Source organism: Camelina sativa, chromosome 17 (genome assembly GCF_030686135.1).
Source record: "Camelina sativa cultivar CO46 ecotype springtype chromosome 17, ASM3068613v1".
Taxonomy (NCBI): Eukaryota; Viridiplantae; Streptophyta; class Magnoliopsida; order Brassicales; family Brassicaceae; genus Camelina; species Camelina sativa.
The window spans coordinates 33,381,145-33,405,095 of NC_141896.1; the positions used below are offsets into that span (position 1 = coordinate 33,381,145).

Sequence of the window (23,951 nt, forward strand, 5' to 3'; positions counted from 1 at the left end):
AATAGGATCTAACTCGTTTCTTCTTTGATGTAGGTGAATTAATATGGGTCGACCAAAGAAAAAGGGTGCAAAAAAAAAAAGAAGGTAGCAGATGATGAGCCAGAATATATTCGTACTGTGGAGCCCCCGACTGTAGCAGCTCAGCAGCCCAGCAGCCATGAGGATCCCCCGACTGTAGCAGCTCAGCAGCCCAGCATGCAAGAAGAGCCCTAGACTGTAGCAGCTAAGCAGCCCAGCAGCCCTGTGGAGCCCCTGATTGTAGCAGATCAGCAGCTAAATGAGGAAGAGCATGTAGGTGAGATTGAAATGGATGATGAAAATGAACGTCCTGCCAAGCGAAGAGACAGAGAGGACCCACAAAGATGAAAAACATCGCCAAGGATCCAACGGTTCGAGTAAGAGTTGACTACACCCTCATGGGAGAGCCTTATGGTCCATGGTCAATTAAGCTTGCATCCTACGTAGGTGCATTGGCACGGGAACACGTTCCTATCAAAATTGATAATTGGAAGCAAGTTAGTGAAGATATGAAAACAGTTCTCTGGAAATCTGTACAGGTAACAATTTCATTAAAATATGCTTTTGTTTATTTAGAACATGCTAATTTTAATAATTACATGTTAATGGTAACTGAGTGCAGGCAAGATTTGATCTTGATGAAGAGTTTCAAAGGATTGCTGTGATGAAGCAGATGGGAAATCTGTGGAGGGCATACAAGTCACGCATTGTCAGGCAGCTTAATGAGGCTAAGAATAACCAGCAGAGGATGAATCTGAGACCAATGAACATTTCTCCTCTCGACTGGCGTAAATTTGTGAAAACAAAAACAAGCCAAGCCTTTAAGGTATTGTCTTTAAATTAGGTAAGTTTAATATTTGAGTGATGGTTAATAACATGTTTAAATGTTAGGTTGTGAGTGACACGACTAAAGAAAGGAGGAAGAAACAGATCCCTCACACTACTAGTCGTAAAGGAATGGTCAGACTAACGGAAGAAATGGTAAGCATACTACCATCTACGTTTATTGATCTGGTAATATCTACCTTGATAAGTGATGTGTTGCTTTTTCACAGAAAGTTGAAAGCGAGGATCATCTGAAGTGACAAGGCTAAAGGTTTGGGTCAAGTCGCGTACCAAAAAGGATGGTACACCAGTTAATACGAATGCCGCAGAAAAGATTGTAAGTTCCAAATTGGCATGTGGCTTAGTTATTTTGTTACCCATTAAATGTTGTGTATTTCCTCTTATGCAGAAAAAGGCAGCTGAACTGGTTGGTGCTGATGGTCCAACAAGTACAACAAATCCAGTTGTAGATCATCTCTCCCTGCTTTTGGGACCTGACAATCCTGGTATACTGAGGGCAATGGGTAGAGGCATGAGTAAGACCAAATTAGCTTGTTTCCAAATTAAGAACAAATGTATGGCTGACATGCAAGAGAAGCAAGTTCAGTTAGTAAAGCAGGTCAATCAGTTGCAAAAAAAAATTATGGATTTAAAGAAGCAGGTTAGTTAATTACATTGACAATTCTCAAAGTATTCATTAACTTGCTAATTTATTAAATGGAATTTGACATTGCTTTCTTAAATTACAGGGACTAGAGCCTGAAATTGGTGAAAACTCAGCTCCAAGAGTAAGCGATTCCTTATTCTTATTATATATGATCAGTTATTCCTTCAAGCTTATTTAAATTTCTAACTTATGTTTATTTTCAACTTCAACATTTGTAGAGTGTAAACAAAAAATACGCCCTAGGTGTGTGTTGGTTGATTGGTCTGACACTGATGAAAACATTGCTGAGGGGCGTATTCTTTCTTCTGATCCTGATGACATAGTGAATGACTCTCGTCTAGGCCCTACGGATCTGAAAGTGTTGGTTGAATCTGCTTCGAAACCAGATGCTTTCCTCTAGAGACCTGCAATTAAAATGTTTACTATTGCGGAAGCTGTTGGACAGATGATTGCATGGCCTGCAGATAAATGTGTTATATTGGATAAAGAGATCCAAATAGAAGACATTGCGCTGAGGGTAACATTTATTGCCTTCCAGACAATTTCTTCTCCTTTACTATATTCTAATTTGAATTGTGTTTTACTGAATGTGTATGACAGGGCCTACATGGAAGTTCCTTGAACAAATGTCAACTACTAGATTTGTCTACGGATGAATTGATTGTTGCTGAGGGTCGTTGGCACACACAAGAACCATCTGCATTAGTTAATGGTCTTCCTATTGGGCCAAAAGCTGTTAAAGTATTCGTGGATTCAGTGTGTCAACCTGACATGTTCATATGGAGGCCTACAATGGACACGACATACCTGGAGGACTGTTTGATGACTTATGTAGCATGGCCTGCCCATAATGTTGTTCGTCAGAATGGCGAGAGTTCTCCTATACATAATCCTCCATCAACTAATATACCATCAGGTTCTACATCAACAGCAGGGGCAAAATCAGCAGCAACATGTCCTATTGAGGATGCAACAGGTCCAGGCTCTCCAACTAAGAAAACTCTACCGCATTCATAGGAATCTCAGGTAAATGTTTTCAATATGTTATGAAGTTGTTTCTGTCAAGTCATATGATTGTTGGTTGGCTTATATTATTTGGCATTACAGCGTATCAATGAAGTTGTCTCAAAGGAAAATAAGAAGTGCAGACTGATGGATATTACGGGAAAGAAGCTGGTTGTTGCTGAAGGACGATGGGCAACAAACAATCCAGACCAAAAGGTTCACTTTGTTTGTTTGGGTTCTAATGCAGTTAAAGTGTGGGTAGATGTTGTCAAGGTAAGCGATGCAGAAGTTTGGAGGCCATTAGAAGAAATCGAGATGATGGAAGATGCCCTTGGCACAGTCATTGCATGGCCAGAGGACAAAGTGATCATCATGTAAAACCATGACGTTTACTGTCTCCTACTTTAGACTTACAATCTATCTTATGGATTTGTTTTTATTTTCAGACTTGTCTTGTTCCTTATGGATTTTAAACTTGTGTTATATACTATGTATTATGTTTGATTGTGAAATGGTGAATTAGGGATTTAATATTAATACAGGTTCCGGATCAATATCAAAATAACACGAAAACAATGTTCTCAAAACACTTATAATCGCATCTAGAATCCTGCTATAACAAAATTTATTATAGCATAAAGATATTGCTTACGAAAACTGAATTAAACCGTTTAACTAACGAGTGGCTTTGGGTAGAAATATTCATGGCGTTATTTTTATTAGTTTTCGTTATTCTTCATGCATGAGACCTATGTTATTTTAAGGATGAATTGAACCTCTTTTGTTTAATGAATTCTCAAGTTTTAAGTTATATCACCTGTTATTCATATTCGCTGTTGTACTTAGTTAATTATCGCATAGAATTTGTCGGCCCTAGAAAATTTTTATCGGCCTGTTTTGGTCCGAGTATGGGGTTTTAGGGTCGGGGTCTTACACGGGTCCCTAGCGCGGAGGAGGGTCCGATCAATGAAGGGTGGAATGGTAAGGTCAAGACCACAGGCCATGTCAGACCATGTATTGATAAAATGTAGAGCAGAGGAACCATCGGCCACGTGGTGTTGCAAGCCAACCCCAAGGGAAGCTCCCCCACATTTAAAGAAGGTCACCTACTTCATCAAGGAACAAAGGATAAAACTAAGCTAAACTATAAGAAAGACAAAGTTAGAAACCTAGAACACAAGGCACCTGCAAGACGAGGAGGGGTAAAGTTTGGACGCCCACGGAGTAATCGACATTGGGAATAAGCTGGCAGAGAGTGAGGGAAGGCGCGAAGTCCCCAAGATCGTCGATGGCAGAGGGAGTATCGGCGAAGACAAAGAGAACACCGGCGCCATTGCAATCGATCTCGATACGACCATCATTGTCTTTCTTCAAGCGACCAGCCATGGGGTAAAAGGGGACGAGGGCCTTGGAAAGAGCGTCCTTTAGTACCTGAGGGTCAAAGAAATTGGAGGCGCCGGTGGGTCTGTAGAAGTAGACAGTGGGGCTGTGGTACTTAGCGATGATGAGGTCAACGTGGGAATTCCAAAGTTCAGTGACAGGGGTCTCGGCGGCAGGCCGGACAATGGTGGAATCTCGAATGTTAATTTTCATAGTTGGGTTGGGATTGTTACAAGATCAAACGCAAAAGAAGTTTATGTTTTGATGACTTCGATTCGAAAAATTGTGTGAAAATGGAGGTATATATATAGTAAGTGGATGGAACATATTATGATGCAGATAAGATCAAAGAAAGAGAATATTCAGAAGACCGTTGGCAAAATTCTAGCCATATAAGAAACTAAAGAAAGGCCACATGGTTCTTTTGGATAAACAGACTTCCATAACTTTTTTGCCGCCAATGCAGTTTTATGTCTCCCTTTTGCATTAACTTTCTTGATTCTTGAATGTCGCCGTTTTTCTTCTTTCCATCTCCCTCTTCTTGCCGACTTTGAAATTAACTGTTTAGTTTAGTCAAAATTAGAGGAGCACTAATTTGAAATTATTTGTTCTATTTCTGGTAAATTGCAAAAGCAATTAGGGGAAATAAGAGAGATATAACACATGCAAGCTATCTACAAAGAGGTATTGTTTTGTTTATATGATTAATGCGATGAATTATATATACATCTATCCAACCATTTCTACAAAAGTAGGAGCCAAACTTCAACTATAGCATAACTATGTTAATCGTTATCGTCTAATGATATTAATGCACAATATTCTTGTAGTACATGTAGAGATATATGACACAAGCTGTATATTATGCCATGTTAATACCAAACATTTCGCCATATTGTATAAACTAGGTTTCCACAATGAATTTGTTTAGTGAGGGAAACAAATTCAAGGAAGCGATCTCTCAAGAAACTCGATCTAAGCTTTGAAATTGGAAAAGGGTTTAGATCTCTTAGAACTCAAATTAGGGTTTTGTTAAGAACAATGAAAGAACTGAATTATTGTCTTAGATTCTGCCTCATTACAATGGAGAAGTCTCTCCCTTATTTATACTTTTTGATAGATTACAGAATATATTAACTTTCCTTATAACTAGAGCTAAAATATAGAAAGTTACTCTTTCTTCTTCAAGTCGGTCGTCGGGCAAATTGGGAAGTCGGCTTCTCCATCTTCGTTGCTGGGCCTCCTTCTTCCGAACAGACCCCTAATAAACATTGAATTGGGTTCTTAACCGGATTCTCGGTTAAGTAATTGAATTATCTTTCTGGTTTAGTTCGGTATGTTGGGGGTGCTGAATCCCGCACCAACAATTAGTCCTTCCCCAGTTCCGAATATTCGAGAATTAATTAGAATGTTGGGACTTTAGGAAATAAGATATCCGATCTGAACCATAAAGAATTTTGATTACATAACCCGGATTTTGTACCGCTTCGCCGCACTTTGTCGTGGCGACACGTGTCATGTATGTCACATCTGCTAGGTCGGAAGCTGAAAGGTCGCGTAGGTTATGATGATTTTTCGTAGGGTTGCCACCCACTCAACTCTATAAATACGCAGCTCCTCTCGTCATTTATCATTTTCCGCCAACAACAAAAGGTATTCTGCTTTGTTCTCTCTCCTCTTTACTTATTTTTATTATTATATTTCCCGATTTTTCTCCGCACTCTCCGACCATCTGTTATGGCGAGCACTTCTTGCAGGAAATCAAATGCGATCAACTAGTATGGCGCAATTCCAAGCGTAAAGCTCACGCACCAGAATGTGTCACGCAGATCGGAGGACCTGTCAGATTGGACTCCGAAGCCCAACTTCCTTTGGTCCGATGTTCAGCTGGAGCTTCCTCCTCGCAAACTCAACCTTTAGACTTGGGATCAGATCGGCACGAGGATGAGAACACCGAGTCACCCAACATCGATCTACGCCTAGAAGAAGATCGATTCATTCCCTTGGGAATCTTAGTCGAAGACATTCTGCCTAAATTAGATCACGAAGGGTGGATTGGAGGCGAAAAAACCCTGAGTTCGATCAAGTCGGTCAACAATATGCTGAACTCATGCGGTTTAGGGAACAGCGGTGTCACGATTCTAATCCCGCGAGATGACCAAAGCCCTTGGAACCCTCCGAGTGGATACGTCTGCCTGTATTAGGATTATTTTAGAGAATGCCGTCTTTGGTTTCCAATTCTGGAATTATTGTCACTGTACACCCAAAGATGCAAGATGCCGATCTGCCAATTTGCCCCAGGCAGTATCAGTAATTTCACCGCTACCCTTACTATTGCAGCCGAAGTAGGAGTTCAGATCAGAGTTCAATGCTTTGAGCATCTGTCGAATTTTAAGATATCAAAGAGAAAGGAGAACTGGGAGGTGAACATGAAACCGAAACATAACTTTCTCCCAGGCAAGAAGTTTAGCAACCTCAAAAAGTGGGCTGCCCGCTACTTTTATGTTCGCGTCGACCAGTACTCATTCGAGAACCCACTAGGCTTTCACCGGAGAGTGTGGAATGGAAATCCTGGTAGATTTTTAATTTTTCGCATGTTTTGACTGATCATGTCAATTCTAATTAATTTCAGTTTCCCGTTTGAATTTTTATTTTGCTCTCAGATCGCCCCTTTTGTCCAACACGCCTAGCCCGCGGTTACAAATCTGTCAGAGACGCATTACTGTCCGGTACTAGTCGGCGGTGGGAATTTATCACTCGCATTCGCGTCGAAAGAGCGATGGGTAAAGCTAGGAGAAAATTCCCAAGTTTCGCAAGTTCGCTAAGACAGAGCTCAGAACCCGTTGGATCTTGTGTTATAGAGGCCATGTACCTTCAAATCACACACCCGGATCCCAATGTCGAAGTCCGAACTGATGTTGACCCCGTTCGAAACGACGAGGAAAACATAGATATAGAAGGTCTCGAGGATCCCGTGGATGTGGGCGATCTCCCTTTAATTCAAGAGGAGAACATCCCTCCAGCCACCGAGCAAAACGTTCCCTTACTCGAGGTCGGGGAGAGAAGAAAAATGAAGAAGAGGCAAAACAAAGGGAAGCAGATCGGAGATGATTCCGTCTCTGACCCGCAGTCCATAGTCAACCGCAAACGTTCAGCCGAAGAAGCTAGACTGGAATCAGCTGATCGATTCCGCGTGAAAAGAGGGAATGACAAAACCAATCGGTTTGACTTTGACTATTTTGGCGATGATCCTCTGGTTGTGAATCGGGCAGCTTCTGGTGAACTCTTTCGGAACCTGAAGATCTTGATCTTTCGGAACCTAAAGATCTTGATCTTTCGGGTAGTATATTCACATCTTTTGCATCTTTTCCTATCTATTTTGGTCATTATTGTGTAGCTTTAGGACTGTTCATGCATTAGAGTATAGTTGCATTGTATTTGCATATTTTCTTGCATAAACAGGGGATTTTGGAGCCTAAGGAGCATGGAAGCAATGCTGAAGAGGAGTGAAGCTATCAAGAGAAGAAAGCAAGGGAGTTAGAGCTGAAGAATCAAGGTACGGAAGTGCACTCGACCGCCCACTCGACTAGACACTCGACCGTGTGCAGAGAGGGACTCGACCGGATGGAAGAAGCAGAGAAGTGGTCAACTCGACCGGTCACTCGACCGGTCACTCGACCGAGCACCAGGTCGAGTTGACCGAGTCGCCTAGCTATTATGTCTTTTAGCATTTTTAGGGCTTCCACTACTTTTTCTATATAAGGCCTTGTACCCTGCAGCCACCAGAGAGAGCCACCTTTGAGAAAATCTAAAAACCTAGTATTTACCCTTTTGGGAATTTATGCTTTTTGCTTTTTACATTTCTTAGATCTTTATCTTCTTTTGAAGAAAAACAAGAGATTCCTTGATACTTGCTTTTTTAATATCTCTCAAAGTATTAAGAATTCGAGTTTGATTCCTTCTTCAATATTGTAGATCTTTGCTTTATCTTTCTAATGATGCAAGTTTCGTTATTTTCTGGGTTTATGATTTCATTGATCATGTTTAGCATGTGTGAGTAGTGTGCTTAGATCTTAGGGATGGGATAGGCTGGATTATGGTTGTGGTTGTTTAGATTGGTCAAGCTTGTTTGTTATAGATCTCTTCTAGGCTAGATATACTCTATGCTGATCCTATAACCGAGAGGGTAGGGTTTGATTTTAAGCTTCTTAGCATCACACCAAAGTCTAGGTTGCTAGATAAGGCTAGATCTAGAGATTATCATTAAACATGCTAAGAGATTAGATGTTTTGTTTGATTTTTGACATAAATGATCTGTTGCTTAATGCTTGCTTTTATATGTTCTTTGCTATGTGAGAACTAGTTTAGATATATATGAGCTTGATTGTTTTTGCCATGAGAATGGATTAACATGTTCTAGGAGATCATTGTCTAGAGATTAGCTCATGTTGATTGAGATTTGTTGACCAAGTTAGATGACCATAATCCAAAGTCCAGCCCATGAATCCATCCTTAAGAGCTTGCTAATCTATTGATTTCTTAGTTTAAATCCTGTTGTGTGCTTGTTGTTTGATTTACTTTTGTCTTGCTCTGTTTTGTTTGGTTTACTCTATTTCTCGCATTTGTCAACTCGACCTAGTACTCGATCGAGCATCCGATCGAGTGCTTGCTCAAGCTCACCCCAGAGTCTCTTGTTTATGTTTTGTGTTTGTCCTGTCTCATTTCCTGTTTCATTTTAGTTTCATTTCTGTTGCATTTACTTAGTTTTCTGTTCAATCCTGTTTATTACTTGCCTTGCATTAGTTCATTACTTGTCTTGCATCTCTCATTTGTTTAGTTTCATCATTGCTTTAATTAGTCTATTCTCTTTGCATTTAGTATCTTGTCTTATTAGCCTTTACATTTTGCATTTCATACTTGTCATTAGGTTGATAGTTCCAAATCATCATCATATTTGGCTTGACTTAGATAAGTGTTCATATCCTGATTGCTTGCATCTCACTCAATTTTGGTTTGACATCCTTTATGCTACAACTACATAAGGGTAGTTGAAACCCCCTGTCTTTCTATCTGACCATCATTTATCATCTCTATCATCATTCTAATCATATCCATACCACCATAGAAAGATTTGTGTTATCAGATCTCCAGTCGGATTCTTCCGGAAACGGATAAATTGGAGTTCGAAAAAGCATACCTCGACATCGCCGAATCCCACCTAATGGTTCGTATCTCTGTTTTCCTTAAGCTGTTTAGATTTTGTATAGGCGAACTAACGCGTTTTTCTTGGATTTGCAGACCGCCGCCAAAATCAACGCGTTAACCCAATTGTATGATAGGCGAGCGAAGTCGCTATCAACTTCTGGACTCGAGTTCGAAAAAATGAAGGAAAGCTTAGAAGAGATCCGGACAACTAGCAGGGCTAAGGACGACAGGATCAAGGAGCTGGAGGCCATCATTATCGAGAAAGACAAGATCAATGCTCAGTCCGAACTGAAGATCAGCGACCTGAACTCCCAGACGCTTATTCTTGAAGGGGAGAAATCCGTACTGCGACAGGAGCACGATGAGCTGAAGGCTAAACTTGACTCTATAGTCAGCAGACTCCGCCGAGATCGTCTTGAAAAAGTTGAGCGAACAGCAAAGAAGGCACAGACTCGACTCGATAAAGTCAGAGCATATCTGGTTGAGCAAGATACAGTAGTTCGTCCCGGGGAAGACATGCTGAATCAAGCTGTTGGAGTTCAAGAGATGGTGCAGTATTTGATCGAAAAAGGGGCTGTTATTCCCGAAGAGCAAATCGCGGAGATCAATGAGAAAAAGGTACAGGCTCAGGAGGCCGTCGACGCGATGGACATTCTCGAATTGGGAGAGGGTGATCTCGTCATGTCTCCAGATCAGCTTGGCTTCAAACTTCTCCATCCTGGGACTACGGCGCCGGATTCCGTGAGGCATCAACATGGATCTAACGCTGCCATTTTCCAAGCCGATCCGTCTGATGCTTTGAAGGTTTAAACGTTCCCTTCATATTTTGTTTTTGGTGATAAACTCTTTTGAATCCGGGTTTTGGAAAACCCTTGTAAAGATATTGCCGACTTGTCCGGCCCATTTTCTCTTTTGGTTTAATCATTTAAGGACTTGTCTTTTTTATTTATCGGAATTTTCCCTTTTCGTAAGAAGGGGAAATTTATAATCTCAAGAAGGCTGATCTTTTCCAATTTCATGGAAATGGAAAGATGCCTCTCCCCACATCCATATAAATAGATCGGCATCGTCTCAGAATTATCCAACTCGAGACAAACTCTATATTTAAACAATGCCTAGTTCCATTAGCAGCATTGAATCCCCACTCGCCGGAAACGATGTCCCAACATTCTCGAACGTAGAGGCTATCGAGAGAGGAATGGCTTACTACCTGAACATCCGGGTACCGTGGATGTTAATGTTCCGTGTCAATCCGGAAGAAAGACGTGACCTAGAAGAATTTTTCCATTCCGTGGAAGATCGTCATACGGAATATTGTGATCGACTTGCTGCCTCGGAGCAAGTGCAGCGTGAATTATTGCTTAAACTCGAATTGCTTGAATCCCACCCAAAGAATTGGATCGAGAATGGGTTTGATAGGATAGCTGCTTTGCCACCGTGTTTGATTGCGTATTGCAATGAGTGCCGTCGAGAGGCGAATCGGAGGTCTACTCAAACGGATCCCGCCTTGATCGGTGACTTTGTTCCAACTGATATTAGGCTGTTCTACATAAACAGGCGTGCTAGTGAGATTGATATCGCCAAGGCCCATACCTTCTTTCGCCAGATAACTATCCTTCTTTGTCAACGAACAGCCAACCCATTATTGCTCTGACTTCTTTATATTTTGTGCAGATTGAAGCCATGCATCAAGAGCTAAGACAGGACCTTTAGTACTTTCATATGAAGAGACGTAGGATCGATCTCCAGCTAGAAAATCTGGAAGCAGAGATTGCTATACTCAAGGCGAAAAGGAAAAGAAATACTGACCTGCTCGGTGAAGCCGAACAGAAGGCCAGAGCACTGGAGACTCGTCCCAAAGACTGGGAGAAGACTGGGCTACGGCTGTTGTGGCTAATGCCGAAGCGACTCAAGACAAATGTTCGTGAGATTACCGCCAGTGGCGCGCTAGTTCGGAATTAGCATATTTTAGCAATTTGATCCTTTAATTTAAAAGCAAAAATAAGACCTCGCCGCATTGTAGCAGGCAATTTGATCCTTTAATTTAGATGCAAAAATAAGACTTCGCCGCATTGTAGCAGGCAATTTGATCGTTGTTTTATTATTATTATATTTTCTATTAAAAAGGTACCAGAGGCGAAACGTCTTCCGGCTTACTTCATGCAATTTTTGTTAAATGATTGTAGAAAACAACAATCTAGGCCTCGAAAGTGGGCTATTTACCCTTAAGGACGGAATGTGTTTGTTTGGAGGGTGAGATGTTGGGCTCGGCTTATCTCCTTCGCTGTAGTTTGGAAGTCGGACTGCGAAATTATTCTCTGGGTTTGGCTAACCATTCCGTCCAAACTAAAGGTTGGGTGCAAAATAAATACTCTAGGTTCGGCTTATCCCCACAAATGAAAGATCGGGTGCGAAATAAATACTCTAGGTTTGGCTTATCCCTACGTATTAAAGATGAAGGTCAGGTGCGAAATAAATACTCTGAGTTCGGCTTATCCTGACGTATGAAAAATAATGCGTTGTGACGCGAGTCGATCACCTTGCCAGGGTGTCAACAAAGAATATATTCGACTTGGAATGAGTTTGTTCCGAACTGACGAATATTTAATCCAGATCGGAATGAAAACTGATATATATATATATATATATATATATATATATATGTATATATCTATTATTTTCTGAAACGACGCGTGTCTTGAAACATTTATTGCTTGCACGATCTTTTAAAATAATTCTCGGGACGCAGCGAAAGTCTTGCTACAATCTGATTGGTGGAATCAATGGCGGTTGCCTTCCAAGATTTTGTAAAAATAGGGGAAGGGTTGGGAAGGTTCAAGACATTCTAAACTTCGACAAAACTAACAAAGATGCCAGTAACTACCTAATCTGCGTGGTTGAGGAGGGTCCAAGAAAGGACGGCCGCTGCAGGAGCGGTGGTGATCCAAATGCGTCGGATAATTCCCCCGCTCAAGAGGAAACAGAGACGCTTCTATCTCGTGAACCCGCTCCGAGTATCAACATCGTTGGTGCGGAGGGGGATCCTTTACGCCAGGAACTCCAAAGGTACCGAGCTCGTCGCAAGAGACTGGGGGCGCACCTCAAGACGCGTCGCCTTAAACTCGATCAGGTCCTTTGGTTCTACCGTTTGGAAGGGACTGTTCGAGTCCTGGATGAGATGATCGCCGGAGGTTTCTTTCTAGCGAAGTGGCGCATGACTCGTTTGCTCGCTGAACATGCTTGCGTGCAAAGAACAAATTGCCCGTATGGAAGTGCCTGATCTACTCGTAGCCGATATCGAACCCTTAGAAGGGACCGAATACCCGTTTATCACGGATGTCTGGGCCTACCGGGCCTGCCTAGAGAGATTGCTGCGATACGCCAATTTCTAGAATTGGCGGGCCAAATCTTCCGCGAAAGACACATGGTTGAGGGCCCATGTGCCTTTCTGGAGGATATGGTGTCCACAGGCTCCGAAGTGCTGATGGAAAGGCTTGAATCCCTAAGGCAGGAGCGTCAGTTCTGGCAAAATAAACTAAGCAAGCTGGCGGTGGAAGAACCGTTGGAGTCCGATCTGTCTGGTCCGGCTCCCATTCTGAGGCTGCAGGACCGTCCAGAATGCTAGTGGCGGGAATCGAGCCGAACTCGGAAGACTTGCGGTTGATAGCTTTCGTCATATCTCTATTATCATATGTACATTACGGTACTATTATTGATGTGAGCACAGGACAGGATCCTGACCGAGACGACCGAGACGCATCGGACGCGACCGAGACGCCTGACCGAGACACGCCGAATGCGACCGAGACTCCAGCAACTTGCACGGCCAAGGTTCCAACGATCCTCCCGGGAGCCACAACAAGATCAAGAAGCTCTGCCAAGGCCGCCAAGCAGAGGATCAACCTCTTTGTTCAAGTGTTCGTCCAGCATCACCCGACCAAAGAAGACCTTGAAGAATCAGTTCGCATGGTCTTCACCCTTACCCAAGGGTGAAGACAACAAAGTCATTGTAAGTGAGGAATCGTACTCTTTTTCCTCACTCCGGGTTTTTTCCCAAGTGGTTTACCGGAGGAGGTTTTAACGAGGCGAGGAGCTTCAATTCACAATGTCCGAAGCCAAGGCGTTTCCCGCGTCAAGGCCAAAGATGGTTATCTTTCTTCCTTTATGCTTTGCGTTTTAATTTGAACTCTAGAATATTCCCTTTTGAACGTTAAGAGTGTTTTGTGGCTAAGTTTGATTGTCAAAGGGATCGACATGTTCTATTGCAAAAAGAACACGTCAAAGGACAAATGTGCGGACCATTGCGAGTCCGGGTGTCCTTAAGCCCCTCTCTTAACCTAGCTATTTAAACCCTCTCTTAGCTCTTTGTAGACTTTAGACTTGAATGAAATTAAAAAACATTTCTCAAAGAGAGATTCTTTGATCTTGTCTCACTCCTTTCTTTAGTCTCAATCCGGGATTGACTATCGAGAGAAACCTAGCAAGCCTTGAACCGGGTTCGTCGTTCGCTAGAGACCATATCGAGTGGCAAGCCAAACCACTCGTGTCGTCGTACGATCCACCTTCACAAACCATCGTCAGTCCATCGCAACCTCTCGAGTCCATCGCAACCTCTCGAGTCCATCTTCGTTCCATCGCAGCCTCTCGCGTTCAATCATCATTCCGCATCGCAACCTCTCGCAACCTCCACCGTATCATCTCGCAGCCGTTCGTGTCCACTGTCGCTCCGCCTCGAAGCCTCTCGTGTCCACCGACGTTCCGCTCGAAGCCTCTCGCAACCGCTCGTGTCCACCGTCGCTCCGCGTTGAAGCCACTCGAAGCCGCTTGAAGCCTCTCGCAGCCTATCGTAGCCACTCGACCAGATCCGAGGCCAAGTTCGAGATCTTGCAAACCACTCGTTGGTTTGCGTTCATCTCCTGTTTCCACCGGTCATTTATCCCCCAGAGACGGTTCACCGAAGCTTGTCCGAGAGAAACCGATCGAAGCTCAACTTGACCGAGAACGCTCATCACTGACCGTTCCGCAAGGCATCCGACGATCACATCAATTATAGTCAACAATATCATATTGTAAATAGGATGCATGTACGTATTTGACTATAGTATATTAGTAGAGTTTATTCATTCACATGGATTTCTTTTTTCTTACCACTTCTTTTCTTACCCGTACGTGCTATTGCATCTCTTCTCATTGAAGAATCTAAAGCTTGAATATTTTTGCTCTGTATTTCAGATATGCAATGACAGGAACGTTGAGCTCCAAGAGCGATATGTACAGTTTTTGTGTTGTCCTGCCGGAGCTCCTTACGGGTCCGTCAACCAGTAGATCATACCTTACCGCGTGGACAACAAAGTCTAGTGACATGGGTAATGTTTAGCGCATTGTTCTCTGCTTCTCATTCTGGTTTGCTGAATCGATAAGAGAGGCTTTTAATAAGACCAAATTTGTTATAAACTCATTTAGTCTGTTAAAAATGACAAACATGGGGTCAAAACCTCGAAGAAACTTAGATAATAAGCCCTCCTTAGGCCATACTTAGGATGTCAAAACAACTTAAGACGCTGGAAGAAGCAAGAATTTTCTCCATATAGATTACTGCGACTCTAAATGTTCCCTAGAAATGAATTATTGTTAAAGATATTGTGTGTTATCTCAGGCAACCCCTAAAGGCCTAAACTAAGTGAAGACAAAATGAAGCAATGCGTTGATGCAAGACTACTCGGAGAGTACCCTCCCAAAGCTGTTGCCAAGGTATTAATCTCAAAATTGATTTCCTCTCATTGATTCATTAGAACATAAAAGTTCCAACTTAGAAGACTAGTTTATCTGAGTGCTGACATTAGAACCAAACTAGCTAAACCAGAGTTCTGATGTTACCTTTTCTTGCAAAACGCCAAAGAAACCAAGTGATTATTGCTGTCCGCATTCATCTACATGCATGACGATTGAAACATTTCATGAGTCTGACTTTATTTGACATATGGTGCGACATAATGATTAGCTTGCTGCGGTGGCTGCACTCTGTGTGCAATATGAGGCAAATTTCAGACCAAATATGCGCATTGTGGTGAAGGCACTTCAACCTCTTTTAAACCCTCCTCGTTCTGCTCCTCAGACTCCTCATAGGAATCCCTATTGATCAGATATTCAATCCCCATCTCATCTTATAAATGTTGATTATAATACGTTTTTTTTTTCGTTCTGTGTGTAAATTTCTGGACCTTATCTCATTAACTCTTCACTCAAGTTCCACATTTGAAAAGCTATATGTATGTCTCTATGTTATTATATGTTATTTTTAGTTTGTGAAGGAGGAAGAACCAAATTTTGTTTGTTCATCGTAAATTTATGAATTTAAATAAGGGAAAGTTACTAGATTAACCCAAAACAAAGGAGTAATTGCTAAATTAACTCTTAAAATATTAAGATCAATTGGGTTATTTTTATGTCTAAAATACCCTTTAATGCTTTGTTAGAAAAAAAATACCATAATACCCTTATAATTTTTTTCCAACGGTTAGGAGAGGGAAAATTATAAAATCTGTGGTATGTGGTGACAGATTAATTTGATTGTCATAGGTTTTCTTTTAAATGGCAGATTTATTTTGGTTGACAGACTTATAAAAATCAGTTGTGACAGTTTTTTTTTACGGCAGACTTTTTTTAACGAAATAACATACCTGTTATTATTTCTACCAGGTTTGTTATAATTTGTGGCCGAATTTTTATTTTAGTTGTTACAGTTTTTTTCTTAAACTAAATATTTGTTGTAACGTGACAGATTTTTTGAGAAAAAAAAATTACTAGTATGACGTTTATTGATAACAGATTTATTTTTAGTTACAACAGATTTTAATAATTTTACCAATAATCTGCAGAGAGATAGCAGATTTTTAATCAAAATTTGAAATTGCTAGTTTGACCTACACTTTGTAGCATGTTATGGCAGATTTATTTTATGTTATGGCAGTTTTTGTTTTTTTTTTCCAATAATCTGTCGTTTGTTGACAGATTTATTTAAGGAAAGTAAAAATTGCTAGAATGACCTTACAAATTTGTTTAATGTTGTGACAGGTTTTTTGTTTGTTCGAGTCATTTTTTTTGGTTATGACAGTTTTTAATTTTTATATAGTGACAGATTATTTTTTGAACTAAACATTGACAGACTTATTATACGTGTAATGACAGACTTGTTTTAGATTCATAGTTTCAGATTTTTTTTTGAACTAAACATTGACAGACTTATTGTAGGTGTGGCAGACGTTTTATTTTTGTTTCCATGTATGTCACGTAAACATTAAATTTTAGGGTTTTCCCTAAACGGTTTCCTATTTTTTCTCCATCTATAGCACGACGGCGCCCCTATACTCCATTGAACATTGTTTTTTCCTTTTGGGTTCACAGTCAATTATATCTCTCCTTTTCGATCTTCTAAACGAGTTTTCTTTTTTTGTGTTTGGGTTTGGCATGGATCATGTGATTGTGGTCTGTGGCAAATGGATCTTTGATGAAGTCAAGTGGTTGTTTGTTGTTGATAATAAGAGAGGGGGTCGAATTCTAGACTGTAACAAGCAAATGAGTTACGATGATTGTATCCAATTGGTGTATGAAGATTAGGGTTTGGATGAGAAAATATATGATATTGGGTTGAGTTACAAGATTTCGAAGGTGTTATTACAAAACTTACCGAGCGATACACCACCAGTATTTATCACCAATTCTCGACAGTTTCATGGTTTTCTAAAGCAATTAAAGAGCAACACACTTCGACTTTGTGTTGAAGTGACGGCTAAAGTTAAGAGTGGATCGAGAAAAAGAGCCAGAGATGATAATTTTTTGGTTGAAGTAGATACTGAATTGGCTGACGGAGACATTACTAATGAAGATTCAGAAGTGGACGATGAAGAAATGAGATTTGATTACTGTGATGATTCTGATGGGACAGATTCTGATGATGAAAATTTTAGCATGTATGGGATTCCGCCAGAAGAAGAAGAAGAAAAACCTACTGCTATTTCACCAAATAAGAAGACAAGTTTAGGTATATTCATTGAAGAACAGAAGGAAGATGATAATTATGCAAAGTTAGACTTGTCTTCTCTTAAGTTGGCTGTTGGTCAATGTTATGAAACAAAGAAGCATTTGGAGACACGATTGCAAATACTAACCGTAGTAGAGAAGTTCGATTACTACAAATATAAGTCGAACCCAAGGTTGCTAATTGTCAAGTGTTGGGTAAAAGGTTGTAAGTGGAGGGTGAGAGCTACAACAGGAAAAGACTATCCAACGTTTCATGTCTGTGTGTTTATTTCACAACATACATGTTCAGTGACAGAGCGTTCTTCACGTACCCGACAAGCAACTCATGAGATTCTAGGAGCGTTGTACAAGGATTTTGTTGGTGGAGTTGGGCCGAAGGTATTGCCAATGCATGTTGCAGAAGGCGTTAAACAAACGCTTTCAGATCAAGGTACATTGCTTGGTTTAAGATTCAATATTTTTAACACAGTTTTAGTTAACGTTATCGTTAATAATTCGTTTTGCAAATGGAATACTTCTCCACGTCGTCACTCCATTCAGGATACATATTTTCCTCCGACACATGAACCATGTGCTTTACACGCACCTACATCCATCATAGAGCTAATATAAAACAACAGAGACAAATTATAAAACAAATGGAGTAGTAATTAATCTCAAAAACTAACCTGTCCATGTTTAGCCATCTCATTCTTTATGAAATCATCAATCTTGATACCTTTTCGGGTTGATTGCCAATGAAGAAGTGGAATGCCAGTACTCGAAGACCTTCTCAACCCATATAGTTCTCCAATGCCAGGCACAATCTCATACAACCAAATCAACAAAGCATGCACACATCCTTGTACCGTGTAAGAGTCTTTATCTAAGTCAACAATCTTGACTGAATTAAGTAAGCAACTAAAAGCCACTCGACCCCAAGGATGTTTTTCAAAATCATCTGCATCAAACACCCTTTTAGCACTTGAAAGAGGGATCCTAGAGCCATGATGTATGACATGTACTACAACAGATAATAACATTAGCCTACCAACCATCATCCTTTTCGCTTCAGACCATGTCTTACTAAAATCCATAACCTTTTCCAACTCAGTGTACTTTGGACCATCTGAAGTTGTTTCAATCTCCATTTCTCTCCAAAATGCATGATGATCAACATCTATGTTCTCCGACGAGTCAATTGGATGACAGTTTAATCCCGTTATTTCAGCAAACTCATTTAACGAAAATCTGATAGGTCTACCATCAATCAACGACCATACCTCATGCGAATTGTTGACTGCTAGCTGATGTGTAAGGATATAGTGAACTTTTGCGGCAGACCATGTGTATGATAGTTCAGCTAACTTAATAAATACTCCAAGAGATGATTCCTTCAACTTACCCCACACATCCAAGCCTAAACCCTCTTTCATTTTCCCAATTTTTGACAAATAGCAATTGTGATTCATGCTCCTGTTTTGCAAGGAGATCTTCCTTCTTCATAGAGGCGAGGAGGATATTTTGAGACTGTACTCGAGGATGCCATTCCTATACATATTGAATTTAAATCATGAGTCAACAAATATAATGATAGGATTAGCTTCAAACACATTTAAAACCCATCACAAACAAAACATCTGTAAAAAAACTACACTAATCCAAGAAAACAATCTAAAAATTTTAGCTGGCTGAAGAACAAACATATCCGATTCTCAAACACGAGAATGAAAAAAAAACTGTCAATTAGGCAAAACAATGAAATAAATTTGTAGCTATAACAATCAACTTTCAAATCATTCACTGTCGAATTGGGGGCAAATTAATTTATCTAAACAAAGCCCATCAAATTAGACAAAATTCTTACCAAAAAAATGAAAATTGAAGCCACCGAAAATTGAACCCACTGAAAATTGAAGCCACCGATTATTTTGAGAAGTACCGAAGCAATATCGGAGCAAGATCTGCAACAAAACGGGATAATTCAACTAACCGTTTATCTAATAAATTAACAAGACAAAAATCCACCACCACCCAAATCTAAATTGAACAGAAATAGCATGCAATACAGGATACCTACCGAATCAGACGAACAACAAACTCGGTCTCGGTTCTCTATGAATAATCGGATTGGGTTTTTGGTGAAATCGACAGAGGAGTTTGCGAGCTCAACAAAATAGAGTAGCGGCGGCGATTAGGGTTCTTATTCCCCAAAGAAGGAAATTAGCTGCGATTAATCTCGTTGTTCACCGGCGATTTAAAGAATCAAAGATAAAAGAGAAAGAACCCAGCAAAAAAGTTCCAGAAAAACGAAGAAGTGTTTGAGTTATGTTATGATCGAGTATGATTTTTTTTTCTTTTGTATCGTAGGCAATAGATTTTTTAAAATATTAATTTCTGCAGACAGAATAATAATTTAGGTTTTTCGGTCTTTTTACTTAAATGGGGGGGGGGTCATTCTAGTTCTGATCGTAGTTTGGGAGTTAATCTAGTTATTATACCTCATATTTGTGTCAAACTGGGTAATTCTCACTTTAAATAATTTATTTCTAAATTCTGATACCACATTTTTATTTATTTAGACGATGTTTTGCCACAGGTCTTATGATTATACGAATTTGCAATAGACGTCAAAACAAAGAAAAAATTACGTGAACGACATGCTCACTGTTATTAGTGTACTTTGCAAGAAAACAAAACAGTTAATAGCCATAATTGGAGATAAGAATCACCTGCATGCAGTGTAATGGCGGCTGTTGGGGTGGCGACAACGTTACGATGCGATGCAGCACGTATAGAGAAACCAAGAGCTCTCTTGTATTGTGTTCAATACTTTGGCTTATTTATGGAGCGTTGATGGTTAGTATGTTTTTTTAGTTTGATACATAAATTAGATAACTTGTTCACTTTCAATCTCTTGTGCTAAAACAGGCATCTGTACTTTCGGGACTGAACGGTTTTTCGGGACTTTCTTGCTTAGGCCAAAAAATTATCAAGAGGTATACCGATTGAGGAGACAGAGATTTTGGTAACATTCAGATGTCCAGAAGCAGCTGGGGTACTTCTAATAAAAAATGTTACAGAGTAAGAGATTAAAGATGTTCTGTTTTGCATGCCACGATATAAAGCCCCTGTCACTGACGGCTACACCATGGATTTCTTAAGAGAGACATGGACAATAGTAAAATGTTCTTTTGAAAATAGTAAATAACTACCATAAAGATTCATCATCATCTCCTAGTGCCATAAAGATGGATATCTGGCTTTCTACTCTGTTCTATAGCCATTCCTCATTTCCACTCTCTCGGCTCTTGAGTTTTTCTACAGTTCATCAAATTGATTGGGCTCTCTCTATAACTAAAACATGTTTTACCGTCCAAGTCAATGGGGAATTAATTATGAGGTCTTTAGAAGTGAAAGAGGAATTCGCCAAGAATGTTTTGTCTCAAATGCTGGACAAGGCAGCAATGGAAAGACGAATATGCTATCACCCGTGCTGTAAATATCTTCAATTAACACGCTTGTGTTTCGCAGATGACCTTCTGGTATTCACAGATGGGAAAAAAGCTCCATTGAGGAAATTTTAAAGATTTTTGAGCAGTTTGCAGATTTTCTTGGGGTTGAAGATAAAGCAAAGTTCCAATATGACATAGTCCAGATGTTACAGACCATCAGCATGTGGTACCCTTCTATACAACACAAGATAATGAATTGCAACAAGAAGCAAAATGGCGAATTTAGCTCAGCGAGGAGTTTCCCTAGCTAGTAGGGGAAAAACGAGGGTTTTTTCTTCAGCGACTAATCTCTCTCATATGTTGTAGAAAAACTTCTTAAACAGTTTCATGTGTTCAGATTGGAGATTAATGGCCAAGGATAAGCTGCCATCATTTGTAGGACTTGGTAGCACAAAAGACAAACCCTCGAATGCAATTGCACCAGGTCCCATATATATGGGACGACCCCAACCAAAGTCTGCATCATATATGGGTAATTTGGTCCAGCTCGTGATTCCCAAATTTGGGCATTTGTAGGTATGTGCCCCGCGGACCAGTGCTGACAGATCAGGCTGCATCTCTAGGTAGTCAAGAGCGGACCACAAATAGTTATCGTCCATGCGAACTATAGCATCATGAATCATCCCTGCAGCATACCATGTTGGCTTTGATACAAGATCCCCTGCAACGGTCAATGGTGTCGCAGTAAATATTACATTGCCAAGGTAACCAGGGGGCAGCTGCGGGCGAAGTCTGGACCTTCCATCAATTGCAATGTAAAACTTGGTCTCTTGGTCTTCTGGAAGTCCGCGCGCTTTGCACACTGATCTCCACACGTGTCCAGCCAAGACCTCGTATGAGCTGTAGCTCAAAGTGTTCCCATCCTGCTTAGATTTAGCCTTGAGAGAAACAAGCATGTCACGTGATATTTTGAAAATAGAGACGGTGGTATCATCTGGTTCTGGTTTGGAGGACGGGATCCTCATAGTGGGGGAAGGCTGATATTCAACATGATCAAAAGCAGGCTGAGGCGGGTCCCTAGCGCGGAGGAGAGTTCGATCAATGAAGGGTGGAACGGTAAGGTCAAGTCCACGGGCCATATCAGACCATGTATTGATAAAATGGAGAGCAGAGGAACCATCAGCCACGTGGTGTTGCAAGCCAACCCCAAGGGAAGCTCCCCCACATTTAAAGAAGGTCACCTACTTCATCAAGGAACCAAGATTAAAAAGAAAGACAAAAGTAGAAACCGAAAACACAAGGCATCGATTTTTAACCTGCAAGACGAGGAGCGGGAAAGTGTGGACGCCGGCGGAGTAATCAACATCTGGAATAAGCTGGCGGAGAGTGAGGGAAGGAGCGAAGTCCCCAAAATCGTCAATGACAGAGGGAGTATCGGCGACAACGAAGAGAACACCTTCGCCGTTGCAATCGATCTCGATACGACCATCATTGTCTCTCTTCAAACGACCAGCTATGGGGTAAAAGGCGACGAGGGCCTTGGAAAGAGCCTCCTTGAGGACCTGAGGGTCAAAGAAATTGGAGGCGCCGGTGGGTCTGTAGAAATAGACACTAGGGGTGTGGAATCTAGGGATGATGAGGTCAACGTTGGAGTTCCAAAGATTAATGACTGGGGTCTCGGCGGCAGGCCGGACAACGGTGGAATCTCGGATGTTAATTTTCATAGTTGGGTTGGGATTGTTACAAGATCAAACGCAAAAGAAGTTTATGTTTTGACTTTGGGTGAGAAGGGATGTACATATATGTATATTAAGTGGGTGGAACAGTATTATGATGCATATAAGGTCAGAGAAAGAGTATATTCAGAAGACCGTTGGCAAAATTCTAGCCATATAAAAAAGTAAAGGAATTTTCGTAAGCCACATGATTCTTTTGGATATACAGACTTCATTATTTTTTTTTTGCGGCTAATGCAATTATGTCTTCCATCTAACTGTCTTGATGTCTCTCCTTTTTTCTCTTCTTTCCATCTCCCTCTTCTTGCCGACAATGATATTTACTGTTTAGTTTAGTCAAAAATAGAGGAGCGCTAAATTGATGACTCTCAGAATTTGAAATTATTCGTTCTTTTTTTTTTGTAAGCAAGCACTTAGGGAAAATAAGAAAGATATAACACAAGCTGTATAATAGCATGAATTAACACAAGCTGTAGATGATATTATGCCATGTTAATTTGATACGTAGAGTCTATACCAAACATTTCGGCATGTACTACTAAGAAACGTACTTTTGTAAATGTGTCATATATGCAGAGCCGGCGCTGAGTATTTATAGGCCGCAAGTCTAAATACAACAAATGTTGATATTATACTATTTCTCAAATCAAGAGAATTTACCTAAAACAAAGGATGAATTGTCTGGGTGAAATCTTTTTATGTTTTTTTGTAGCCTAAACCGGCATAGATTAGGTGCTATTGATGGCACACAGGCCCGGCTCATACCCATGGCGAGAGGGGCGGTGGTCAGGGGACTAATTTTTTTTTTTGAAAAAACCTTAGGAAGATGGGGTCCAAAAAAAGGAAAAAAAAAGTTTATGTTGAAAAGGGTCCAAAATAACTATATGCTTAGAGACAAAAAGTTTACTGAGACGGGGCTGATGGCACATGAGCCTTTTCTATGTGCAAATCTGATAACCGATCGACGGATACCATTGAATTAGCATGACCTGTTGATCAAATTCTTGAAAAGGTGGTTGGTCCAATTAAACCACCAATAAAATTAATTATGTCTCAAGCAAAATAAAAAAAAAAAAATTGTAGCATTTAATATTATATTTTAATTTTTGGAAAAAAACGTTAGCTCGTGCGAGAGATATCGCATAGTTATATTTTAAACTAGAAACGTGGGCAATGTGTGATTGAGAGATAACCATTATCATCCATCTCCTAAAAAATTATAAATAATCAATGATCACATTATTCGTAAGTTATACAACAAAGTACACAAAAGAGAGAACTCTCTAATTAGGTGGACACTCTAGATGGAGATATAACCAATTTCTCCCATGATAATCAAAACATTTTCTAACATATCGATGCAGTCTAAAACAAGTTTACAATGTAACCCATTGTTCTACACTTCTATATGAGAGCTTGCATTGCACATAAGATCGAGTTGAATGGCGGACAGGCGGACATAGAAATTATTTTAACCATGATCATAATTTATATGAACCGTATCACATATGTTATAAAAAAAACAAAAAAGCCTGCAAAACCGTCTTAAGGGGGGAGCCGAACACGGGTCTAGGGGTGTCAATACCTACAGATTTACGATACTAAGTGGTTCAAGCAGAATAAAAGTATACTAGATTAGTA

General features: G+C 40.4%; 2 protein-coding genes and 5 pseudogenes across 3 annotated transcripts; 4 read left to right on the forward strand and 3 right to left on the reverse strand.

Moving 5' to 3' along the window:
- Positions 1 to 43: 43 nt before the first annotated feature.
- Positions 44 to 2,893, forward strand: LOC147924663 (uncharacterized; annotated as a pseudogene).
- A 425-nt stretch (positions 2,894 to 3,318) lies between these two features.
- Positions 3,319 to 4,153, reverse strand: LOC147924664 (shikimate O-hydroxycinnamoyltransferase pseudogene; annotated as a pseudogene). Its single transcript, XR_015587509.1, has 3 exons — positions 3,701 to 4,153; positions 3,450 to 3,621; positions 3,319 to 3,332 (listed from the first exon to the last, which is right to left on the reverse strand). The product of XR_015587509.1 is annotated as a shikimate O-hydroxycinnamoyltransferase pseudogene (transcript).
- Positions 4,154 to 6,171: 2,018 nt separating this feature from the next.
- On the forward strand, positions 6,172 to 9,910 carry LOC147924665 (meiosis-specific protein ASY2-like). Its single transcript, XM_087496878.1, has 3 exons — positions 6,172 to 6,469; positions 6,559 to 7,235; positions 9,194 to 9,910. The coding sequence occupies exons 1-3, from the start codon at positions 6,172 to 6,174 to the stop codon at positions 9,908 to 9,910; spliced, it is 1,692 nt and encodes a 563-aa protein (XP_087353004.1).
- Positions 9,911 to 14,339: 4,429 nt separating this feature from the next.
- LOC147924666 (protein CYTOSOLIC ABA RECEPTOR KINASE 11-like) lies at positions 14,340 to 15,239 on the forward strand (annotated as a pseudogene).
- Positions 15,240 to 16,663: 1,424 nt separating this feature from the next.
- Positions 16,664 to 17,588, forward strand: LOC147924667 (uncharacterized; annotated as a pseudogene).
- Positions 17,589 to 17,845: 257 nt separating this feature from the next.
- LOC147924668 (uncharacterized) lies at positions 17,846 to 18,668 on the reverse strand (annotated as a pseudogene).
- A 2,060-nt stretch (positions 18,669 to 20,728) lies between these two features.
- Positions 20,729 to 22,552, reverse strand: LOC104758118 (shikimate O-hydroxycinnamoyltransferase). The gene is made up of 2 exons (XM_010480937.3): positions 21,891 to 22,552; positions 20,729 to 21,815 (listed from the first exon to the last, which is right to left on the reverse strand). The coding sequence occupies exons 1-2, from the start codon at positions 22,296 to 22,298 to the stop codon at positions 20,928 to 20,930; spliced, it is 1,296 nt and encodes a 431-aa protein (XP_010479239.1). The 5' UTR covers positions 22,299 to 22,552; the 3' UTR covers positions 20,729 to 20,927.
- Positions 22,553 to 23,951: the final 1,399 nt, after the last annotated feature.